General features: G+C 53.2%; 1 protein-coding gene across 2 annotated transcripts in view; it reads left to right on the top strand.

Moving 5' to 3' along the window:
- The window catches only part of SDCCAG8 (SHH signaling and ciliogenesis regulator SDCCAG8), a 253,018-nt gene extending 229,303 nt beyond the window's left edge, over positions 1 to 23,715 (top strand). The window contains exons 17-18 of one of the 2 annotated variants that reach the window (XM_049633839.1): positions 13,274 to 13,379; positions 23,383 to 23,715. In XM_049633839.1, the coding sequence (XP_049489796.1) occupies positions 13,274 to 13,379; positions 23,383 to 23,412 (136 nt within the window). In that variant the 3' untranslated portion in view covers positions 23,413 to 23,715. Of the gene's footprint in view, positions 1 to 13,273; positions 13,401 to 23,382 lie in introns of both variants that reach the window. The other variant, XM_049633837.1, reaches the window with a different exon arrangement.

Here is a 23,715-nt window from a genome sequence, read left to right as displayed (position 1 = left end):
CGCCCGCCGCGGGAGGGGCCGCCCGCAGCCCCGGGCGCGCTCGGAGGCGGCCTGAGAGCAGGTGCAGGGGCGCGGCGGGCGCGCTCGCAAGTGGCCAGCGCGCGGCGGGAGGCGGGCTGCATCCCCGGGGCTCGTCCTGAGCGCGCACCACCGCTCCCCGCTCCCGTCGACGGGATTTTCACTGCAAGTCTGAGATGGAGCCTTTCATTGGCGGCATCTAGGAAAAGGTGGGGGGGGGGGGAGGCGAGGCGGGGGGGAGACGACCACTACCTTCTGTTTGGCAGCTGCTCGTCTCTAAAGCAGGACACTGTCTCCGGGGATGGTTTAGGGCAGGTCCTCCCGTGGCCGTGAGCTCAGGTCAGGGCTTGGGAGGACGTCAGTATTGTGCGCCCACACCTCTCAAAATGCTGCTCTGCGGCCTGTGGGGAGAGACACACTAGCAGGGTCCCCAGCCTCCCGTCACCGCCCAGCGCCGCCCCAGGCCCGGCTGTTGGTCCTGTAGCCCCTCACCGCCTATTGTCATCGCCTGGGAGGGTGTTACTGCCGCTGCATCACAACCACCAGGACCTGGCCTAGAGAGTAAATACTGGATGGATGATTTAGCATGCCTGGGGGTTCTTCTTAAAATCTGGGCACTGCTGCCCACAGGGGATTCCTAGTCTACACAGCAGAAGCTCACCGGGCGTGGGGGCCATGACCGGAACCGTGGTGGCAGTGCTGGGAGGGCCTCGGCATCAACACTGAGCCCACTGCTGGGGCCCTCACTTGGCCCGTGGGAGCAGCCTTCAGGAAGCCTGTCCTTCCCTCTCTTTTCTGTTCCTCTCATTCAGGAACTCTTAACTGAGGAAGGATGTCTCCTTTGCTCTGTTTGGAACACTGACCAAGTGCTGTAGAGACAGAGCCCCTGACCCTCTCCGCCATCCTGTAGTGACACTTCCCTGCTCTCTGAACCCAATCCTGTCTCCCCTGCTCTCTCAAAGACTGCACACCTTGGACACAGAGATGGCTTCTGCTTGGAGCACCCCAAGGTTGATTGATGACCGGAGGCAGTGGTGGCCTTCCTTAATCCAGAGCAGTCTTAATACGTCTTCTCTCCCTGCCGCCCACCTCAAGGCCACGGTGGTTTCCTGAGCTGCGTGGGGCACTTTGTTTACTTGTGCTCCTTTTACAAAATAGAGGAAGGAGTATTGGAAGCCTAGTCTGGTTCTCTTGCCACTTTTAAAATTCAGAATTTCACAACCCAAACGTTAAAGTGTTGATAATTGGTTCCTTCTGCCCCCCGCGACGGCGTGGAACTGGGCGAGGTTAGGACTCTTGTGCTGCCTGAGTTCCCCGGAAAGGAAGTGGGCAGGCCTCTGCCGGACCTTCTAGCTGGAAGAGCTCTGCCACCGTATTATCCCAACGCCCATCACTGTGTGGAGGACCCCCTTTTACTAAATGATTTATTACTCTTAGCAGAATTCCTTTGGCTGCAGATTTTATTTCTGAGTCACTCTGTTCAGCTCAATTGGTCGCCTTCAGTTACCGTGGCAACCAGCAGATGGGGTTCTTTGACAAGGGTCAGCAGGGAGGCTGCCTCAGTATAGACTATAGAGGGAAGAGGAGCTAAATAAAAAGCTTTCGGCACTGACAGTTCTGTAGCGGATGGCCAGGAGTACTTATCAAATTACTTGCATTAAAACCTAATTAAGATGTGTGCCAGGAAGGGTGCCGTAGTGATTGGACCTGGTTACTGAGCTGCCGTGGGCCCATTCTGACTCGATCACACCTCTGTGACCAATTTGCCGACCTCGAGGATGGTTGAACACGAAGAAGACAGAGGGCAAGCTCACTCCAGTGTGGATCTGCTACACTCCAGGACACTCAGACCCTCTGGGAGCGCCTGGGAGACCTCACTGGCCCCGAATCTTCGTGCTAACACCACACTGCTGCAGTCACTCCGGAGGGCATCTGAACAGGCCCCTCGTGCGTTCTCATAGTGCCACATCTGCTTTTAAGACTATACTTGCTCTAGTTGCAAATAGTATTCGTCAAAATAAAACTGATCTCTTAGTTGTTCCAGATACAGGGTACTAAATAGACATGCTGTCTAAGCACAAAGGATCTTTTCTGTAGGGAGGAAAGGGACATTTTCCGGTCAGTTGACAAAATTATAAATCAGTAGGCTAGATAAAGGTAGTTTGTCACTGTTCCAAGTCAATATAGTTGATAATATACTATGGTACATGGGAGTGTCTTTAGCATTAGGATGTACACACTGAGGTCTGGGTGCCCGCAAATTACTGTCAGATGGCTCTGAAAACCATAAAAAATATACAGGGACGCCTGGGTGGCTCAGTCAGTTAAGCGTCCGACTTCGGCTCAGATCATGATTGCGGTCCGTGAGTTCAAGCCCCATGTCAGGCTCTGTGCTGACAGCTCAGAGCCTGGAGTCTGTTTCAGATTCTGTGTCTCCCTCTTTCTCTGAGCCTCCCCTGTTCATGCTCTCTCTCTCTGTCTCTCTCTCTCTCTCTCTCTCTGTCTCAAGAATAAATAAACGTTAAAAATTTTTTAAAAATTAAAAAAATAAATAAATAAAAAATATACATATCCATTGTGTGTGTGTGTGTGTGTGTGTGTGTGTGTGTGGAGAGAGGAGAATAATAAATGGGTTAAGTGATAACAGGTAAATTTGGATAAAGGGTATGCGGGTATTCTTTGTACTATTCTTACAACTTTTTGTAAGTATGATATTATTTTCTTTTTTTGATAGTATTTTCAAATAAAGTTTTGTTTTATTTTTTATTTTTAGGAAAATTTTTAATGTTTATTTTTTATTTTTTATTGAAAACTTTTTTTAATGTTTATTTATTTTTGAAGGAGAGAGAGAGACAGAGCCTGAGCGGGGGAGGGGCAGAGAGAGCTAGAGACACAGAATCCGAAGCAGGCTCCGGGCTCCGAGCTGTCAGCACAGAGCCTGACGCGGGGCTCGAACTCACCGACCGCGAGATCATGACCTGAGCCTAAATCAAGAGTCGGACTCTTACCCGACTGAGCCACCAGGCGCCCCCCAAATAAATGCTTTTTAACAAGAGGATTCTTCCACTGAGGTTTAGGTAGAGGGTGGTAGGAGAGGCATCTGGGGTGCTCTGCTGGTGCTGCTAAATGGCCTCGAGCCGCATGTGGCCTGGACTCTCCTCTGCAGCAATCGTGAGACCCGACCGTCTTCATCCCTCCGTCCCGTTCCCTGTTGCACAGTTGGGCTGTGCTCCCCATGACTCCTTTTGCCTTAACGAGAGCGGGCTACAGGTGACCGTGGCTGGAGGCAAACAGTCTCCTAGGTTCTTTAGAGTTTAAGGTTCCTGACGCGTCGGCTCCTGCCCCTCCTGTTCCTGGTTGCAGGATCCTTTCTCCCTGCCAGGCCCTCCGAGGGGATCAGGAGCTCAGCCCGTGTCACATGGCACTTTCTCTCTCGGATGACAAGGCAGTGATGCAGCAGATGTTCTCAGTGTTCTGTGCCGAAGCTGAGGCTCATTTCCAGCCTGTCTTAAGCAGCTGGTCTGTGAGAGCGCCAGGTGACACCACCCGAGGCCTCGGGGGTGCGGCGGCCTGGGGAGCTGGCCCCCAGCAAGCTCCCCAAATGAGTCTCTGGAGCCCTGGGCCTCCCGCATCTGCGTCCTTCGTGCCAGCACCAGTCCGGACTAGGTTGGCATCCAGACTGAGGAGTCTGCAAACCGGTCGGGGACGAGATAACAAACGGGGCTTCTAAACTTTTAGGGCAATCGGTGCAGGAGTGTTTTTATTGTCTTTCGCAGAACTATCAGTCCGCAGCGGAGTGCAGTTAAAAAGGAACAAAAGCAAAGCCAGAACTGGCGATCCCCCTGAGCCGGGTGGAGGAGTACTGGCCCAGGGGCTCCCCCACCCCGGCCTCAGAGAATGACTGTGCCTCCAGCCCCCACTAGGTCCCCCAGTGGGTCACCTTTCTCAAGATCCTTGCCTAAAATCCTTTTTTTTTTCTTTTTTAAGTATGAAATAGAAGGCCTTTTTCAAAAGGATTCTGAGATGCTTCCAAGAACACTGGATTTGGAGTCAAGAAACATGGGTTTCATTCTTAGATTTACTACACACAAGCTGTGTGACCACCGGCCACAGGTTCACCATAATGGGCTGGACTGGATGACCTCTGAGGTGCCCCTCAGCTCTCACATGACTTCATCAGGTGCTCCTTTTGCAGAGAAGAGCAGGGGTCTCTCCCTCAATCGCTGCCCCTAAGCAGCGCCTGCCCCCCGCCTATGCTGATTGGAAATTTAAGAGAATGAAAAATTAAAGGGTGCAGGAACATACATCTCCTTTGCTGGAAAGGTCAACTCTCCCCAGAATGGCACAATCTTTAGAATGAACGACTCAATTACGATCACTGTCGAACAGGTTGGATTTGGGCAAAGGAAATTAAAAGGCAGAGCAGCCATTGAAACTGCCTTCATGTTCTATGTGAGGATAACCGGCCGGAATGTGTTCCAGATGCCTAAGCACGTGGCTTATTCTCGCTGACACTGTATGATGTTAATGAGATGGGATTACGTAAACTGTGGCGAGCGATGTTCAGGCATTGGAGAAAAGCGTACAACTTTAAGTTAATATGGCTTATTCACTGAAATTAACTCCCTAGAGCAAGTTTTCAGGGTAATTGGGCTTTGGAACTTCAACTTGGGCAACCCGTGTTATTAGGACTAGAGTGGACCGCAGGGTTTGAGGATGGGAACACAGATTGTATGGTCACAGCGCCATGGACGCGTGGAGCTGGAAGAGAAGGCTATCATCCTGCAGCCCCGGGGCCAGCAAACTTTCTTTCCAAAGGGTCAGGCTGTCAACATTTTAGGCTCAGTTGCAGCTCCTCAACTGGGCTGTTACAGGGCAAAGCAGTCATAGACAGTATGTGAAGGAGGAGCGTAGCTGTGTTTCAGTCAGTGTATTTCAGGGCTGAAACTGAATGTCATGGAGCGTTCACATCAAAGTATTCTTTTTCTTTTTTTTTTTTTACATTTGTCATTCGGAAATAGAAAAAGCATCCTTAGCTTGCAGATTGTGCAAAAACAGGCAGTGGCCCAGGGTGGGGTGTGGCCTGGGGGTGTGAAGTGTGCTGACCCCTGCTTCTAGCTTATTGTCTCATTTCACATGTGAGGAAACTGACACTCAATGTGACCACGTTGCTTTGCTTAACTTATGACTGACGTCCAAGCCTGGGGGTAGACCATGATAATTTTTGTTTGGACAGTTGGCTGTTTTGAGGATCAGAGTTGGAGCCAGGGGGAGAAATTTTTCTCCAGCAGAACTCATGTTGTATGTGTGACTAGTATTGTGAATTATCTCATGCCAGTGGTTCTTACCCTTGAGAATGTACCAGAATCACCCAGAGGGCTTAGGAAAACATACACCACTGGGCCCCACCGTCCCCGGAGTTGCTGATTCAGGAGGTCTGGAGTTATTGTTTTCTCAGTTTTAGAAATGGAGAACCTGAGGTTGACTGAGACCAAGCCTCTCGCCCCAGCGGAATAGGTAGTTCGTGGTAGGATTTTGAAGCCATGTCTGAACATCCAAGTACAGCTGGCACTCATGCATCTGTTCTGGGATCTTTTAAGTTAGTGGCGAATTTCGATAGCATACTTCAAATTATTTAATGTATATTTTATGCCCTTTCAAAGTTATTACATCTGAAGGCATGCTTATACTATAGACAAGAAATTACAGGTCTCTTTGGTGTAAATACTGTCCACTGGAAAGTAGTTTGTTCATTCTGATGTATTTACCCAGCACAGTCTATATGGCAGGCACCTTGCTGAGTGCTGGAGATGGAGAGATGAACAAGACCCCATTCCTGTCTTCTGGGAACCCGAGTTCAGTGACAGTGGCAGACAAGCCACGACTGAGAACAGGACCGTAGCAGGGTAACCAGGGCAGCTGGATGCGGAAAGAGGGGATAGTTTAGGAACCAGTCTCCAGAGCCGGGCGTCTGAGCCCTGTGGACGGAAAGGGCAAGGGAGGAGGTGGCAAGGCGGCCTCAGAGCCAGGCGACCAGAGGTGGGCCCGCCCACAAGAGAGACACACACAGCGAGGAGCAGGCCACTGTGACCCAGTCATCCTGGCTCTTACCCCTGCTGGTGGCCTGAGTTAGGAGGGCAGGCGACCGACTTCTGTGCCTCCCTTTTCTCCTGCCCCCGACGATGCGGACGAGAGTAATACCTACCGCTTGCTCTTGTTAGGGGGACCACTCCCTGGGAACAGTAGAGACGTGATTGCATATTTTACAGTCAAGCATTTGCACTTTTTACATCCATATGTTGGTTGAAAAATGTTCATTTCCATGACGAGGCCCCTGTCCCTGTGAAATTGTGGGTCTGAGCATTTGAGAATACTTCTCTAAGAAGGGGAGGCACATCTTTACCGTAGCCAGAGTGATCAAAGGAAGGGGTTCTGGTCTGAAAACATTTTAGGTTAAAAGACATTTGCCCTCCTTCCCAAACCAAAGGCAAAACAACACAAAAAGAGAAAGGAAAAAAAAAAAAAAACCCAAACAAAAAAAACACCCCACAGTAGTCAGTAGGAAGCTCCTGGGTGAAACTATTGAGTGAAACTCAAACCTCTAATCAAGAACACATACATTTATGGGGACATCGGCCCCCTCTGGAGGAAGAAGGGGGCCGGCCTGGAGAAAACCACATGGGAAAGCAGCCCCATGGTGTTGGTACCAGGTTCACAAGTGTTCATTTGGTTATTATACCTCATAGCGTATTTATACACTGCATATATTTTGTATGTATCACATACAACATAAAAAAATTTAAATATATGTATTCACTCGCTTTCACAGTATTCATGGCAAACGAGTGTCTGAAGCACAGGACCAGAGCTGGCAGCTTGCACCGCTTCTGTTTTGCATAAGATTGTACCCAGCCCACTCAGCTCCTATAAAGTTGTTTTGTATTTTATCACTTGCTCCATCTTATCCTGAAGTCTTGCATATTTAAAAAAAAAAAAAATGCTGCTTCTGATCATGGCTGCGGGTGTGGCGCAGGGGATCGTCCAGGCCCAGCGTGGGTACAAGCCACCCATATCCGATCTGCATCCTGGGCTTCAGAAACCCAGGCCCGCTTGTTCCGATGGCAGCTGTGGCCCCACCCGCCTGTACCTCCCCGGAGCCTTTGCACCTCGAGCCCGTGCCCCTGTTGACGGCTCTTCTCCCTCGACAGGCCCGCTTCTGCCCAGTGGCGGTGGCTGGGCACCGGCAGGTCCGTAAGGAAACGGGCCTGGCCCCGGCCGTCAGGATGGAGAGCCCAGCCTGGGGCGCAGAGTGGCCCGGAGGGGCCCTTCCTCGCTGCCCTCAAGGGCAGGGGGGCACCAGCTGCCTCGCGGGGAGGCCCGGCCTGGCCGTGGCTCCGCTGGGTGCCATGACAGCACAGTGCAGATGCCAAGTGTGTCCCGGGGGCACCTGGCAGGAGTGGAATGGGTGCCCGGTCCAGAGATGAGAGGCAGGCACTGGGTATGGACATACAAGTTAGGAACCGGGCTCTGAAATCTGTGCCCGCGTGGGGAGCCCGCGTGTGGCTTGCAGGCTGTCGGGGGCCCCTTCTCACCGGAGGGGCTGCTGCTGAGGCAGACTCCAGAGCAGGCCTGGTGAGGGCCGCTCCAGTCCCTCCTCCAGTTACGTCGTGCCTTGCGCAGGAAGCAACCCAAAACAGGGGACCCAGACAGAATGAGAAACTGCAGCCTCTCAGGCCGTGAAGCTGAGACGTGAGCGTTGAGAATGCTCAGCCCTGTGAAGATCCAGGGGGAGGGAGGGTCCCGTTCCAGGCCCAGGGGACCTCCAGGGCCAAGAACATGAGAGGAAAAGCAGCAGGGTATGTGGGTGGCTGGAGTGCACGAGTCCCACAGGGCCGGGAAGGGCGAGATCATCCAAAGGGGAAGGAAGTCAGGGCGTCCAGGTCTCCGTGAGAAGGTGCGCCCTGTGCCCGGCCCTTGGGTGCCGGCTCCCCCACAACCATGCTGTCGCCTGGCTTCTTTTCTCAACAAACATGTGTGCCCTCTAACTGAGGCAGAGTGTGAAGGCTGCTGGGCAGGGGCTTCCCCTGCTCACCTCTCTGCCCTCTTGCCTCGGGGAGGAGGGTCCCAGTCTCTGCCGAGGGTGCCTTTCCGCCTTGGGAAGCCTGGTTCTCTTGGCCTTGGGAATTCCCTCCTCTCCTGCGGTCCTCCGGCCACTGCCTCGAGCCCCTTCCATCCTCTGCGTCCCTCTTGCTCCCTTGTCCTCAGAGAAGCCCCTCTTCAGAATAGTCTCCCCTCTTCCATCCTTATAATCAGGCTTCCACCACGCCTCCCTACTGATAGGGCAGGCAGCCTTGGCCGGGCACGTCCACAGCGCGTTCCACAGCCAAGTGGCATCTCACACAAAGACCCCCCCCACTTCCTCCCAGAAAGCCCCCTTTCCCCTAAGCTCCAGGTCTCCTCTCCTGGCTCCCCTCCTTCTGTCCCCGTCTTCTGTCCCCATGGCTTGCTATGGCTTGCTGGCTCCCTGTCCTCTGCTAGCCTGTAAAATGTGGCTGATCCCCAAGGCCCTGCCCTGGCCCTGCTCCCTCACTGCTGTACGTGTGCTTAGCCAGGAAGCTCATAGGGGGCTTGTTTATTTTGAGAGAGGGGGAGGGAGAGAGAATCCCAAGGAGGCAGTGTGCTGTCAGTGCGGAGCCCCACGTGGGGCTGGAACCCACAAACCATGAGCTCATGACCTGAGCCAAAATCAAGAGTCAGACGCTTAACCGACTGAGCCACCCAATACCTGTATTTTTAACAAACGTGAAAGTCTCTGCCAGGCTTCCCTGGGTGAATCTTGCCCCAAGTTCATGGCCTCGCCTCTCAGCAGGTTTGGCCAGCACAACCAGAGATCCAGCCAGAGCTGTCCCAGGTGCCAGGCCCCAACTGCTGGGTGGGCGGGTGTCTCACAGGTGCCTCACCCTGGCCCCAGAACTCCCACTCCAGGCCTGCCCTTCCTCCCATCCTCTCTTTCCCGGTGAAGGACACCATCATTATGTGGACGACCAGGTCCGTATCTGTTAGTTTGGCTGCAGAGCTGGCTGGGACCAGCCTTACCCCTGTGAGCAGCCTGCAGACTGTGGGCCAGCCACACTGCCCAGCTCACAGTTCCAGACAGCATGGCCTTTGCAGCCTCTCTTCTCATGGGGGGCTCCCTGCCCCTCCCAGACACCCCCATTCTTTTCACGTCCTGACATACTGGCGGAGTGGCTCGAACCAGCGGTGTATCTTTCTGTGCCTGGGTTTCCTCATTCTTAAAGTGGGGATAATGAGTTTCTGCCCGCGGGATTGTTGTAAGCACTTAGTGCAGCGCCTGGCACGTAGTTGGTGCTCCAAAGATGCTGGTCTGTTTTCCTTGATGGGCACAAGCCTCCTCTACCCCTCACTTGCCCGGTGACCACTCGCTTTCCTGCTTTCACCGGCCCCGCTGCTTTCAGGACAGCACCTTTTCATTTTCCAGCTGGTCTCTCCGGAATTGGCCGGGAGGCCCCCTGAAGGCAGGGACCCATTGTGATTGTTGATGTCTTCCCAGTATCTACCTTAGTACTCCACACTTAGATGCTTGCCAAGGGTTGGCTGGTTTCCTGAATTAACTCCATGAATCAACCATCCATTAACAATACTTAAGGACACCAGGGCACTGGGCCACCTGGGCAGCTCCATCGGTTAAGTGCCCGACTCTTGATTTTAGTTCAGGTCATGATCTCACGGTCCGTGGGATTGAGCCCCACATTGGGCTCTGCGCTGACAGCTTGGAGCCTGCTTGTGATTATTCTGTCTCACTCTCTCTCTCAAAATAAATAAATACGCTAAAAACAAAAACACTCAGGCACTGCCTAAACGTGCCTCCAAGCTCGACCACTTTTGTATGGCTTTGTGCAAATTAATCGAACCTCTTAGCTTCAGTTTCTCATCTGTAAAATGGGAAGCTAGCACCTACCTTTTAATGAGATAATCACCATGGAGGAATAAGCACAGGGCTCAGTTAACATTAGCTGTTGTTGGTGGTGGCAGCTGAACACGTGCACTTAGAAGGACAAAAATGAGAGCAACAACCAGTGTGGAAAATACAAGACAAATTTTGTGTCCTAGGACACCCCAAGGTATCTCTTCTGAGTAATGGAACATCCATGAACAGAGTATAGGCAGGGTTGTGTGGTGTTTGGGGAAGGCTGTCCCCCAAAATAACTTTTTATTGTAAAAACAATGTCTTCCCAATATTCCTAATAGGCCTTGAGAGAGCTGCTACTGAAATATATTTCAGTAACAAAATCCCTTTTATCTAAAATCTAGGTAGGTTTCTTTCTTTCTTTCTTTCTTTCTTTCTTTCTTTCTTTCTTTCTTTCTGTCACCCTTTTAACAAATGTGGGTTTGAGTTTGTTGTTATTGTGGTTTTTACCTTTTCTGAGCTTGTGATTGCCTTTGTTGCTGCACATGGAGTGCCATAATAGAGGCTGACCCCGAACAACATGTCTTTTAAAGGGAGAAAAGCACCCCAAGGTTGACTGCGTGGAGTGTTCAAGTCGGTTCCAGCCACAAAGCTAGTGGGGGCTTCAGCCTCGTTGAGGGAGGGCTGGGCCCTCCTGAGGCCCTTACTCCCCAGATCGGTGGTCCTTCTGCTGCACAACCCAGGCAGCAGTTTCCTGCTCTGATGCCCAGTTCACACCCAGGGAATGGATTCATCCAGGCTGGGTGGGGCCTGGGCGCTCTCAGGTAATTGCCGCAGGGATCCGAAGCCTACAGTTTGCAAAAGGCTGCCAACAGAGCCTGATTTAGGTTCCGGGGGGCTCCAAAGGGGGAGAGTCTAGGCAGGAACTGGCCCCGATTCTGGCTGTAAGCCAGTGTGGCCAGCCCATGGCCGGTATTTTGTGCGATGAGAGCAGGGTTTGGCTCAGCCCGGAGCTCTGGATCAGGCAGCCACCTCTTTCCAGGAGCCCAAAAACACATACTGAAGCCATCAGTCCATAGGACTGTTTTCCCATTTGATCAAAGCACAGGGCAAGGGACCACATGGAGAAAGGCCATTCTTGGCGCCTTGTTGCCTTTAAGCCTTAATGGTGTCATCTATTTATCACATGTTTCTGTTACATTTGTTTCCAGCGAGCATGAAGCCAGTGGGTTACTAACTCTTGGCCTGTGGCTGTCTCCACACCCAGGACTTGATTGGAGGGGGAAAGCCACCCAAGGGTTTAGACAGCTCAGCTGCTAACAATGATGCTTTTCGCCTGATTCAAACATCCAAGTGTTAGATTGTGTGCTTCTCAAGGAAAAAGGCTGCTCTCCTCTCTGCATCATCTCCGGGACCCACTCCGGTGCTGGACAGCAGAGTAGCTGCTCAAATGAGTGGTGGCTGCCTGCATCTGTCGGCTCAGTCCCGGCAGAATGCCCCTGCCTGGCGCTCACCCCCACCCCCGCCCCCAGCCCACTGGCCCGGCTTCTAGGCCGCCCTGGGATGCCCTTGCCTCCCCCAGCTGCGCCCGGTCCAGGACGCAACGCAGGGAAACTCCTGTTTGGTCTGACGCCAGTGGGGTGGTTTTGAGGCTGCTCTCAGGAGAAACTGTCTCTGTGTGACAGTGGCGGTGGGGACAGAGCGGGCTTCCCAAAGCCTCAGGTGCCCTGGCCTCACCACGATCGGAGGAAGGGTAACAGGGGCCGGGGGCATTACTGTGTATACAGAACAGGAGCAGGAAAGCACTCACACTTGGATGGAAGATCCTTGTGTTCGGTTCCGGGGACCTGGGAAGCCGATCTGGGCTGGAGCAGCTGACCCTGGCCCGGAACAGCTACAGGCTCAGGAGGAAAGAACTAAGCTCTGCCCTTGGCTCTTCTTGCTCTTTCTCCAGAACCCGCAGAAGGCTGGAGGCCAGTGGGCGGGGCATGGGCCTGTGGGCGGGGCCAGACGGCGGTCTCCAGCTCAGGGGGGGGGCGGGGCCGGCTTTGTGAGCATGCGCGCCCTGCTGCCTGGGCGCCCACCGGTGTCTCTCGGTTTCCCGCTCGCTCCCCGTCGCACTTGCCGGTGTGGGAAGTAGCCCGCGGTGTGTGAAGAGGAGGGAACCGGGGTGGGGACTGGGGCAGCAAGTGTGCTGTCAGGGGCAGCTTGAACGAAGGTGCCCCCAAATCCATCCGAGGTTGAGAAGGGCGGGCGGTACGTAGGTGCCGTCTCGGAAACGGACAGGGTTGCACGTGGCACAGGCATCCGGGAGAGTGCCAGTAATACTAGAAAGTCGTTAGGTTTCCTGGAGTGTAGTTGTACCACCTCTGAGGTTGCTGCCTCGCTGCTGGTGAGGGCGCCCTCCCACCCCTTGGTTGTGCTCAGAGCTCCCTGGACTCGCAGGAAGGTTAAGGGGGCGCCCCGACTCCGGTGTCTGCAGATTCGGAGAGGTCACTGACTCAGTGTTGGACATGTAGCTTGGAGTTTGAAATGCATCTTGAGCTTTGAAAATCCCTTTCTTGTGAAAATACAAGTTAATTTCACCGTTGGTGCTTTAGTGGGTGAAGTCTGTGAGGAAGGGCGCATGACACATCCAGCTTCTTTCCAGAACAGTTGTGGGTAGTTATGCAACTCTAAATTTAATCCAAAGCCTACATTCCCAGGGGCGAGCGTGCTACTGGCTGTAGGAAGCCGTCTGTGGACAAATGAGGATAATAGTTTGAGTGAATTAGCAAGTCTGGAGAGGAGGGCCCATCAGCAGAATGACAAATTTAGGATCTTTAAAGACATCTGGTCAGCGATGCCGGAGCTCGTGATTGACTGAGTGATTAATAATGGAAAACCCTTAGTTCAGTGTTTCTGCTGTCCCTCGCCCACTTGCCCAGCCAGGGCGGGCTGTCTGCTCCAGCCTGCCAGCAACGTCTCCAGCTGAACAATGGAGGCATTTAGGCCCCTCATCTTTGACCCTGGTGAGTTTACGCTTTCAGTTTTTCTTCTACTTATCCAACTTGTCTGTGTGTTTCCTAATTGACAACTCCGTTGCAAAGGCTCTTAATGCCGGTTCACATTTGATACGATTCCGTTCCACTTAGCCCACTGCTAGCCAGCCACGGCCTCACACCTCAGGGTCGCCCTAGACTCACAGCTCCCGGTTCACCGTCTGGAGCTTACCGCAGACACAGGCAGCCATGGAACACGCCGGAGGGCTGAAGTTGGGCATGGTCCCCCTTGCTCTCTGACACCTATTGCCCCCGGGCCCTAACTCTGCGGTGGATTTCTCTGCAGGCTGAGGCAGCTGGACAAGCACAGCCAGGCCACGGCCCTTCAGCTGGTGCAGCTTCTCAACAAGCAGAATCAGCTTCTGCTGGAGAGACAGAGTCTGCAGGAAGAGGTGGGGCGTCTGAGATCCCAGGTACTGTGCAAACCCAGCACGGGGGCGGGAGTCCTCAGGGCTGGCTCACCGGCCAGAGAACACAGCAGAATCCGCAGGCAGGGCTTTTTCTCCTTCCTTTCTTCAGTGTTGCGTCTTTACAGGTGAAATGCCCAGCGATCACATTGGTCCATTAGTAACCCGGGGCGGGGTGGGGGTGGGGGGGAGGTAGTTCCTGAAGACTGTGATGGGCACGGGGCGGGGGGGGGGGGGGGGGGAGGGGGGGACAGAGACGTGTGGGTCATGGGCCTGCCCCCTTCGGTGAGCTGCAGTCTGTGTGGGAGAACAGACCCGGCAGGCCACAGACACCACTGCCCAGGCGTGCTGGCGGTGGAAGGGTGGGGAGGGTGGTGAGCATTCTGGAGGTGGCGGCTTTGGGCTGCCCCCGGAGGGAGGATGCGTTTGCTTTGAATCAGGTGAGGAAAGAGAGGCCGCTGGCTAGGGGGCCTCTGTGAGCAGAATGCAGGAGTCCTGTCCCAGGTCAGGTGCCTGGTGACCGAGCGAAGATTCTGAGTGTTTGCGGGCGGCCTGGCTGCGCTGCAATACAGAACGTGCCCTTGAACGAGCCTGCGAGACTGATTGTGCCTCCATTTCGTAGATAGGGAAACTGAGGCTCCAGCAAGCCTGCCCAACTAGCAAGTAGGACACTACCAGTGTCCTATCAGAGGTTGACTCCACAGCCCAGGACCTCCCTGTTGAGGTTAGCTCTGGGGCCACCAGAAGGGATGGTGGGGAAAGGGAACAGCCAGGTGAACTTGGAGTGTGGTATGAGACCTTTCTCTCCGAAATTGGTTCTCTTCCTGTCAGACAAGCTGCACTTTTTGCCCCATCGAGCAATTTGTTAGGATGATGGCGGTGGCCTGTGGGCTGGCCCTGGTCTTAGCCTTGAATTAGGATTGCAGCCAGGTGCTCTGTGAGGGCCCAGGGACGCCACACAGTGAGTGCTTGGATGGATGATTAGCGGGAAGAATGTATCTGGAGATGAAAAGGCTGGGAAACTGTCTCTCATAATTCTTTCAGAATAACCATGTGCCCGGTGGGTAGCGGGGAGCCGCTCTCCTCTGAGTGAATTTTCCCACTCGCACAGGCAGTCCCTCTCTAAGGACTCGTTTCTCCAAGGTGGCAGGTGAACACCTCCAAGGCCTGGGGCTGGGGACCCGCCCGGCCACTCTGCTCCCCGTGCCGCTGACTCTGTCATACCTCATGCCACAGTCCAGGAGGTTTGCAAACAGAAAAGTGTGAGGAGCATGGGTCCTGGGGCCTGGTTCACGCAGGCCAAGGCAGGGTCTCTGGGAGCAGGGCCTAGGAATCTGCATTTTAAGCAGCTGGTTGGGTGATTCTGAGGGACACGGAGGTTTGAGAACCTCTCAAGTGATTGGAGGCAGAAAGAACAGAGCAGGATTCCAGACTGTGCCAGTGTCGTGAGGCTCAGAACAAGTCACTGGAGTCTCTTCTGAGTCTCAGTTTCCACATGTGCCAGGGATGGGGTCGGGGGGGGGGGGTGTGTGTCACATCAGCCTGACTCAAAAGGGATGTCAGAAGTGTTCAGTGAGTGCAGCCCTGAAGTGCACGGCAGAACCTCTTGCACATAGTAGGTCCAAGAAACGTCAAGGCTTTCCCCTTCCCCTCCCTTCGCGAGACTGGAGAAGGCCCAGAAGAAGCCCAGGGAAAGCCAGGGAGGGGGCTGGCAGCGCTGTGCCCACTGCGCCCCGCGCTTCTCAGACGTGCTCAGGCCCTTCCTGCTGCCCCCCTCCCCACACACACACACGCTGAGCTGGGCCCAACCTAACTGTCTGGGTGCGTCCCACAGGAGGCCCTGTGTGGCACCAGCCAAGGGTTGAGGCCACTGGCTGTCAGGCAGGTGATGGGGCTCCCGCCACACGCGGTAGAGGAACAGGGACTCCTAGCAGGAGTGAATCCTTTGGCTCTAGAAGCCAAGAGCCACTTCAGGACGCACATTGTGGGGAGTGTTCTGTACAAGCTCCGAGCACATGGCAGCTTCTGGACCAGATCGTTACCGGGTAGGGTTTCCCTTTTAACTCCCCATCTGCCTACCTTACAACCACTCAGATCTTAACATGGACCATCAATGCTTGAAACCTCTTCCAGGGCTTCAAAAACCTAATTACCAAATGGATTGCAAAATTTTCATAAAATGCATTAAAAAAAAAAAAAAAAAAAAAAAAAAAACGAACAACCCAAACCTCAAAAAATTCTCAGAAAACCGAGCTGGTCTTTCTTCTTTTGGCTGAAGCAACAGAGATGCTTTGACCGTCCTGAGTTATCTGATACCAGCCATCTGGCTCATCTCTAAAGGGGTCTTTCAGATTCACAGAGTGCATTTGGAGTTATTTTAATATGAACATGACAAAAGGAATTTCATAGAGGGAGTCCTGGCTTTCGGTAGCAAACACTAGTGTTCAAAGAAGAGGCAGGGGTCCAGTTTTGCAAGCTCTCTGCTGAATATCTAAGCTGAAGGCTTACTCTTTCTACCCAAGTGTGGCACATTAGACCCACTTGAGCCATGGAGTAAGCTGGAATTGTGAGGTTAGCCTCCAAGTCTTGACATGAACAAGGCCGCTGTGTGCCCCCAGCAGGGACATCAGAGGACACTGCCTGCTGACGGTTCTGGAGGGTTCGGCCACAGTTCCTGTCTTCCTGGAGAGACTGGTTCATCTCTGGGTTGGAGATGGCTTTGCTAAAGGCTTCCATTTTCTCAGCCTGGATAACTTAAGCATAATGACTTAATTTTGTATGTCACACTCTAAAAATCTCTGTCCACTTAGAACCCCAAAGAGAATGGAGATTTCCTGGCCACCCCGAAGCTGAGTCCCATCCCTCTGATCTGCTCCCATGTACTGAGTCCTGGGCCCTGGAGCAGGTGACAGGGCTCGGGTTGGCCTGTGGCCTCTGACAGGAAACAGCTAAGCCTGTTTAAAAGGCTCTAGTATCCTAAATCACTTCTGCTTAAGTTCTGGAACATGGACAGTGTCTGCATAGGGAGCTGGTCACAGTCGTAACCAGGCTGCAGTGACATTTCTACCCATGAGGATTCCCATCTTCCCCTCAAACGCTGCTATGGTGCAGGGAGCCAGTCTAGTGCGGAGTGCGGGGCACGGGGCACAGGGTGCTGACCACTAATCTGCCTTGATCTTAGTGTGACTAAAAACGTTGGCCTGATTACTCTCCTGCCTCACTCTGCAGGTGGGGGACTTCTAGAAAATGGCTTAAAAATTTGTTTTAATGTTTATTTTGAGAGAGAGAGGGAGAGAGAGAGATTATAAGTGGGGGAGGGGCAGAGAGAGAGAGAGAGAGGGAGACACAGAATCTGAAGCAGGCTCCAGGCTCCGAGCTGTCTGCACAGAGCCCGATGCGGGGCTTGAACTCACGAACCGCGAAATCAGTCTCGAACTCATGAACCGCGAGATGATGACCTGAGCCGAGGTCCGGATGTTTAACCGACTGAGCCACTCAGGCACCCCTAGCAAAGGGCTTTTGTTAAAATGTCTTAAAATGGCTGTGCTGGTCAGTGTGGAGAAACAGAGCCTGAACACGGTCACCCAGCCTGACTGCAAACAGGGCCCCATATCATCTCCCCAGGCACAGCAAGTGGCTTCATTACAGGCGAGGCTGGGCATATGCCCTCTGGCCTCTTCTTTGGGGAGAGAGACTGTGGTAGGGGTGGCATGGGGGTGATGTCCAGATGAGGAAGCTGGGCCCCAGGGGTGGGCAGCTGGGACCAGGGTCGGTGGTCTGTGACCCAGTGCCCGGGGCTCTAACATCTGGCCAGGGAGGGAGATGCCAGCTAGTGAGAAAATCAGAGTCTTTTCTTGGGGAGGATTGTCCATTCAGAGGATGGTTTTATACGCCAGGAGTTTGTTTATATACTCATTGGGCAACAACTCGGGGTTCAGCAGATTTGTGTTTTCTGGTCCCCGCCACCTTTGCCACGCACGACCTGTAGGGCTCCATCCTCAGTGCTCAGGGGGCACCCTTTCGTCCCTGCAGTTGAGGCGCTTGTGCGCAGGACACATCCTGAGACTGACGTATCGGTGATTAATCAGTTGGCCCTGTGACTTTGGAGTATTCTTGGCAGTGAATTGACTTTCTACTCTGATTCGAACTTGTGCACGGATCTAGCAGCCATATGTGGTTATATTCAGAATCATGGACATTATCTCGTTCCACCAAAGGACCCAAGCAAGAGGGCTGAACCCAGATGAGGGGCAGGGTGAGGCCCCTTTGTTGACCTGATGCAAGGGCAGGATGGCCTCAGAAATGTCAGCATGGCCCAGGGCTGCCAGGCTGGGGTCCAGCTGAGGAGGGGGTGCCCGCGGCTTGCCCAGGATGGGACCTGGAGGTGTGTGTGGGATGGCAGGGGTCCTTCCCCAGTCCTGGGGGCTTCGCCCGGCTCACGTGGGTGTCTTCCTGGAGTTAGCTACCTGCAGGACAGATGGTGCCTGGATAGAACAGCAAATACACTGAATAAAATAAATTAAAAAAGCCTCCTCCTGAACCAAGATTTTTTTGGAAAGAATTCTAAATAGATGAAAACAAACAATTTGATTTCAACCAAATTGTTGTTTTTTTGTTTTTATCCTGATTTTCACCCGAATTGTCAGTCTCAAAAATAAACACTGATACATTCCCAGAAAATATTTTTCAAATAAAAACTGACTCTGTTAAAGTTTGCCCTGATTCTTTCAAAACTGTGTACAAGACACTGTCAACCAAAGTGACTTGCATATTTTTTTAAATACACTTGAACATATGCAGCTAAAATGTCATTAACTCCCTGCTGCCTGAGTGTTTTTCAAGAGTGACACGAGACCCCGGTGTCTGTTTCTGACATACGGGTCTTGTGACCCTCAGGGAAACTTCCCCAAGCAACTCAAATCACCGAGTTTAACTTCCGTTTTGTCTTTTTGTTTTTTTTTTTTTTTTTTTTTTCACTGAAGGCCCACGTGTGATTAATGTTGAAAAGCACATAAGGCTTCACTGAAGACAGACCTGCTATTCCGTTAACAGCTCACTTTGTCCGTGAGTGAATGTCGGAGTAGGACGCATGGAAGAAAAATAAATCGAATTTTCTGCTGCTGCAGACACACTTGCTCCACTTATTGCTTCCTGAGTCAGTACATTTTGCAATAGAAATTCACAATCAAGATTTTAAAGGGAGCTAAATATTTTAATCCAATCAGACAAGTGAACAAAACACTGAATATTACATGGAGCAGAGAGAAGTGGTTCTTGCCTTTAAAAGACTGCAATCCCGTCACATTACAACCCCAAATGTCAGTGTTGTCTTTATTTCTAACGCTTTCAAACACGAGGCAGCCAGAGGCTCCACTCTCTGCTGTTGGTGACACTGTCTGTCCTTTGGGAATTCGTAAAGTCTATTTACCATGGAAACATGGTTCCTATAAAACACAGACACCTGCCCATGTGCAAAGAAAGTTCTCATGACTTGCGGGATTCCAGGAAGCTGCAAGATGACAAAGTCGGACGGCATGAGGCATGGGACTCCTGCGTCGTTGGAGCTCTGGAGAGGGGAGGGGCGTCCTGGCAGTCTGACCCCTGCGGCCAACGCACCGGGCTCCCCGGTTCCCCACCCCGCCATGCCACGCGTCCCAGGCCCAGCTTGAGATGCTGTTTTCCGGAAAGCCAAGGATTCCTCCTCGGCCCACCTCCGTTCTGCAAGGAAGCTCTTCCTGCCTCTACCTTTTCCTTTCTCTGGCTTCTACAGCCCCTTCCCTCTGTGGGGCCCAGAGGCAGAGAGCCAGGCCGATGGTCTAGGGAAGCCGGGACTCTTGACCTCTGCCTGCACAGGCCTGTCATTGTCAGGGGCTCGGCGGACTGCCCGGTGTGCGGGCGACCCGGCTTTGCAGCTGCCGACCACCGGGTTCTGGGGTGCCGGAGCCGGGGGACGAGGCAGGGTTGGGGTCACTTTGCTGGACTCTGCTGACCTGGAGGCAGTCCATCGAGGGCCCCGTGGGTTGGGGGAAGGCTCACCTCTGTGGCCCTCCTGGCCACGTTCCACGACGTTCTGCGGAGGACTGGTGAGGGCACCCTCCTCCTGAGCAAATCGGTGGCCTCCCGCAGCTCGAGTGGCTTGGGAGTGCCAGCTGGCCTCCCAGATCTGACTTCTACTTGATCCCACAGACAGCACACCTGGTGGCTTCTGTGCTGCTTCGCTGGGCAGGTCACAAGAGCATTAACAGGCCTGGACTTCGAGGTCCAGCTGCCGAGGTTCAAATCTCAGCTCTGTACCACTTGGGGTAAAATGTTTAGCTTTCATATCACTCGGGTCCTGCTCAAAAGCAAAACCAAAACCAAAAAACAAACAGAAAACCTTAATAACAGAACCAGCTTCCCTTGAAGAGGCAGCCCCCGCATCACCCGGCTCCCACACAGGTGACCATGAAGCCGGCCGGGTTGGCGGAGATCACGGTTGGCAAGACAGGGCCACTGGATCAATCGTTCGGCATCCTTTCTGTCCAGACAGAAAAATCAGGCCCAGGGAGATGAAGTGCACGGAACTGGGAAGTGAACGGCAGGGAAAAAACTTCTCGAGAAAGTGGCATTCAGGCCCTGGGCCGCAGGCTGCATGGAGGGGGTGGGTGTCCATCCGACTCTCCCAGGGCAGAGCCTGCAGTGAGGCCCTGGCTCTCCAGCAGTAGGTACTGGTGGCTTCTCTGGACCTCAGGACAAGGCTCTAAAATGCCCCCAGCTAGAGGTGGGGAAGGGACTCTCCTCTCTCTGGCTAAAAATAGATGCTTTCTTGCCAGAGGCACAAGGAACAGGACTTTTTTTTTTTTTTTTTTTTTTTAATGTTTATTTTTGAGAGAGAGCAGGGGCGGGCAAAGAAAGAGGGACAGAGGGTCTGAAGTTGGCTTTGCAGTCAGATGCGGGGCTCAAACTCACAAACCGTCAGATCACGACCTGAACCCAAGTCGGACACTTCCCCGACTGAGCCACCCAGGCTCCCCAAACAGGACCGTTTTTTGACTTGGCCACACTGACACAGAGAATGTGAAAATGAGTGAGGCTGGTGGGGGGGCACTAGTGAGAGGTGGAGTCCACAGAGAAGGGATGCAGAGGGAAACTTGGGTCGGGCTGAGGCTGAGCAGGCACGTTCTGTGAGCCGGGATGAGGTGGGCTGTGTGCTTCCGGGTCACAGGCTTGGGAACAAGGCGGCAGAAAAGGCTCTGCTCAACCCCACGGCGTGGTTGCCTGGGGAACAATTCAAGTCACCCAGAGAGAGACTCGTTTTTTAAAGTCAAAACTTCAGAAATAAACACAAAGGTCAGGGTTTATGGAGAGAAGGCTCTCGTAGGATTTAAAATGAGAACAAAGGAAATGGGCTAGCAGTAGCAGGCATGTAGATGGGGGAGGGGGGAGCGTTTATGTCATCTGTGGACAGTGTTCTAGAAGAGCAGGTGCCAGGGTACCCTGTGGGCCTTCCTCTGTCTTGGAGGGCAGCCATGGACATGGCCGATGTGGCCACACCGCCCAGGCATGCCACGGCAAGGGGCCTTGGTGACAAGTTGAGAGGCAGAGGTCTGGGAGAAGGTGGCCGAGGGCTCAAGCCACAGTTGGAGCCAGCTAATGTCCCATGGGCATGTGCATCCTCATTGTCCCTTACAGCCAGGCCCGGATCGTGGTGGTAAGGACCACGGACCCAGCTTTCTGGAAGTCAGCAAGGCTAATCTCCCTAAGAGGTGATGGCAGACGAGCAGGATTTGGGCAGTAACTAATGCTTCTCGGTCTCTGGACATGCTGCGGGATGGGGGAGGTACCGAGAACTGTTCTTTACTGAAGATCCAGCAAACTGAGGGTGACACTTGAGTGGGGAATTAGAGACCGAGTGGTGATGTCATCGGCTGAATTAGTCATTCTGATATTTACTGAATGCTTGCCATGGGCAGGGCAGCCGTGGGCACTGGGGATGGAGAGTGAAAGGCAAGCACCATAATGGGAAAGTCAGGACAGGCTTTGCATCAGGACCAAATAAAATACCAAACCAGCGAAGAAATAGTGACAGGCGATTTGCTCCAGGGAGAGAGACCGTTCACGTCGGGGACCTCACATCTGCTCCGACAGGGCCCCACGGGGCCATGGTGGCCGGTTCCCAGGCAGAGGCCCGAGTGCCAAGAGGGGACGAGTCGGGCAGGAAGTTACTAGATGGGCCTGGGGCACAGGCACTAGGAAGACTCATAACGAGAGGTGCCAGTTTCCTGGAGCTTGGTTTAAAAAAATTCCCGCGACACCTTTCCTTTCTACTTCAGGTCTTAACCACTACTCTACCGTGCGAGTCGAGGGCGTGTGTCTTCTACCCCAAGTTCCGCTCCATTTGTGATATGCCTGTCGTGGTTTCTGCTTATCCTTGCACTGAGACGTTCCTGGAGTCTCTGAAGTTAGGAAGCGCCCGGCCCGCAGCCTGCAGTCCCTGGGTGGTGCCACACCAGGTCAGCTCCATCCAGACTGGACAGCATCAGGTCTGGATGGAGACCCCACGTGATGGTCCACTGAGTGGGTGGCAGCCCCCGGGCTGAGTGTGTCGCTGGGGGTGGAAAGGAGCCCTTTCTGCAAGGGCTCTGGGGCAGTGGACTCCTGCTGGCCTGCTCTGGAGAGCCCAGAAGCCCCCCGGGGCCCTAAGGAAGAGGGCCCCTGAGCCCCAGCCCCCCACCCAGGGCTGCACACACACACTGAGTGCTTCCTCACCATGCCGCGGTGCCCGCCCTGTGTACAGAGCCCGGTGGGCCGCACATGTGACATCCTAATTCCCCGTCTCCTCACAGACTTGCTCCCTGGAAAGGCATCATCAGTGTCACACACGCTGAGAAACCTGACACGTACACGTTACCTTTTTGCGTTTTTTGAAAGAGACGACAGGCGGATTTTCCTAGTTCTCATGCGTGAATCCTGGTCTTTCACTCACTGTCCTGTCTCGGAAACCCTCGAGTAATTGTGACTGAAACTGGGTTCCCAGGAGCCCCCCACCCTGATTCTAGCTCAGGAAATCTGAGAGTGCAGAGGGCGTGCAGAGCCCGAGGCCCACGGGTCTGTCTTTCTGGAAGGTAGTTTCCAGCCACACAGACCAGACTGCCTGCCCTCCTAGGGACCTCACTCCTCGAGGTCAAGGACTGCCTTACTCATCTTCCCACGTGGTGCAGGGTGGGTGTGCCCTGTTCTGTGGAGCAGGACCATCTGCAGTGGTTTCTGGCACCACTTCCGGACATGGTTTAAGCTAACCTGAGCGGCCCCGTTGCCGGCCAGGGCAGACAAGAGGCTTCTCCACATCCCTAACTTGTGCCTCCCTCAACCCGATTTTCAGGAGCTAGCTTTGAAACATTTATTCCTGCTCAAAACTAAGGCCAGATACACCGAATTCCCTCTTCCAGTGCGTGGGAGGTGGTTTCCACGGGGGAAAAAGTGGGTGTGTGTGTGATAATAAATTGTCTGCAGCTGGAAATTTGGAGGTTTTAGCTCGTTTTGATTTCACTAGGAATTTCTTAGGGACACTCGGCCTACATCCTGTTTTTTGTTCTGCTTTACCAGCTGTAATGTCTGAGCAGTTCTCAGTAAACAGATTCTGGCATGAATCAGGGTCTCCTTTCCTGGGCAAAGAAGTGGTGGCCCTCCAGCCACGTCCCGTCATCAGACTGCCTTACTCCCAAGACAGATGCCTGCAGTACAGATGTGTTCAGATTTAAGGCCGTAAAACAAAATGGGTTCCCTTCAGTTCCTGTCTGACAGGGGCTGTGATCCAAGGTCAGGGGGAGTAACAAGATTTTCGTGCAGTGTAACAAGATTTTCGTGCAGTTGGTCATGTACAATTTCTCTATTTTTAGCAAAAGAATGTCTTCCTCCTTAGAAGAGGCACCTGCACCAGCGAGAAGACAAATCACAGTGAAGAACGTGATCTATTTAAACTTACTTTTTATTATCATTTTTTTTCCAGTTACCCAGCATGCCACAATCTGATTGCTGACCTGGATGAAACAGAGTGAAATAAATGGTTTACAAAGAGATATTTACATTCATCTGATTTGTTCGTGAGATGCCACAGAGCACCACGACCTTCCCGGTGGCCGGCGCCCCGGACGGCAGCAGGTGGCCAGGTCAGCCGCGTCTACTGCCCAGCGGTGCCCGTGTGGCCAGGCCCCGCGCCGGACCAGGAGACCTCCTGCAGTTATGTTTGCAGAAATGGCTTGAAGTTAACTGTGTTCTGATAAATCTGCTCATTTGTATCCTGTTACACATGTGAATTTCAATAAATGAACTTTTTTAAAGA

The sequence above is a fragment of the Panthera uncia genome, chromosome F1 (assembly GCF_023721935.1).
Source record: "Panthera uncia isolate 11264 chromosome F1, Puncia_PCG_1.0, whole genome shotgun sequence".
NCBI classification, from domain to species: domain Eukaryota; kingdom Metazoa; phylum Chordata; class Mammalia; order Carnivora; family Felidae; genus Panthera; species Panthera uncia.
The sequence above is the reverse complement of the archived record's forward strand: the minus strand, read 5'-3'. Positions and strand labels throughout refer to the sequence as shown.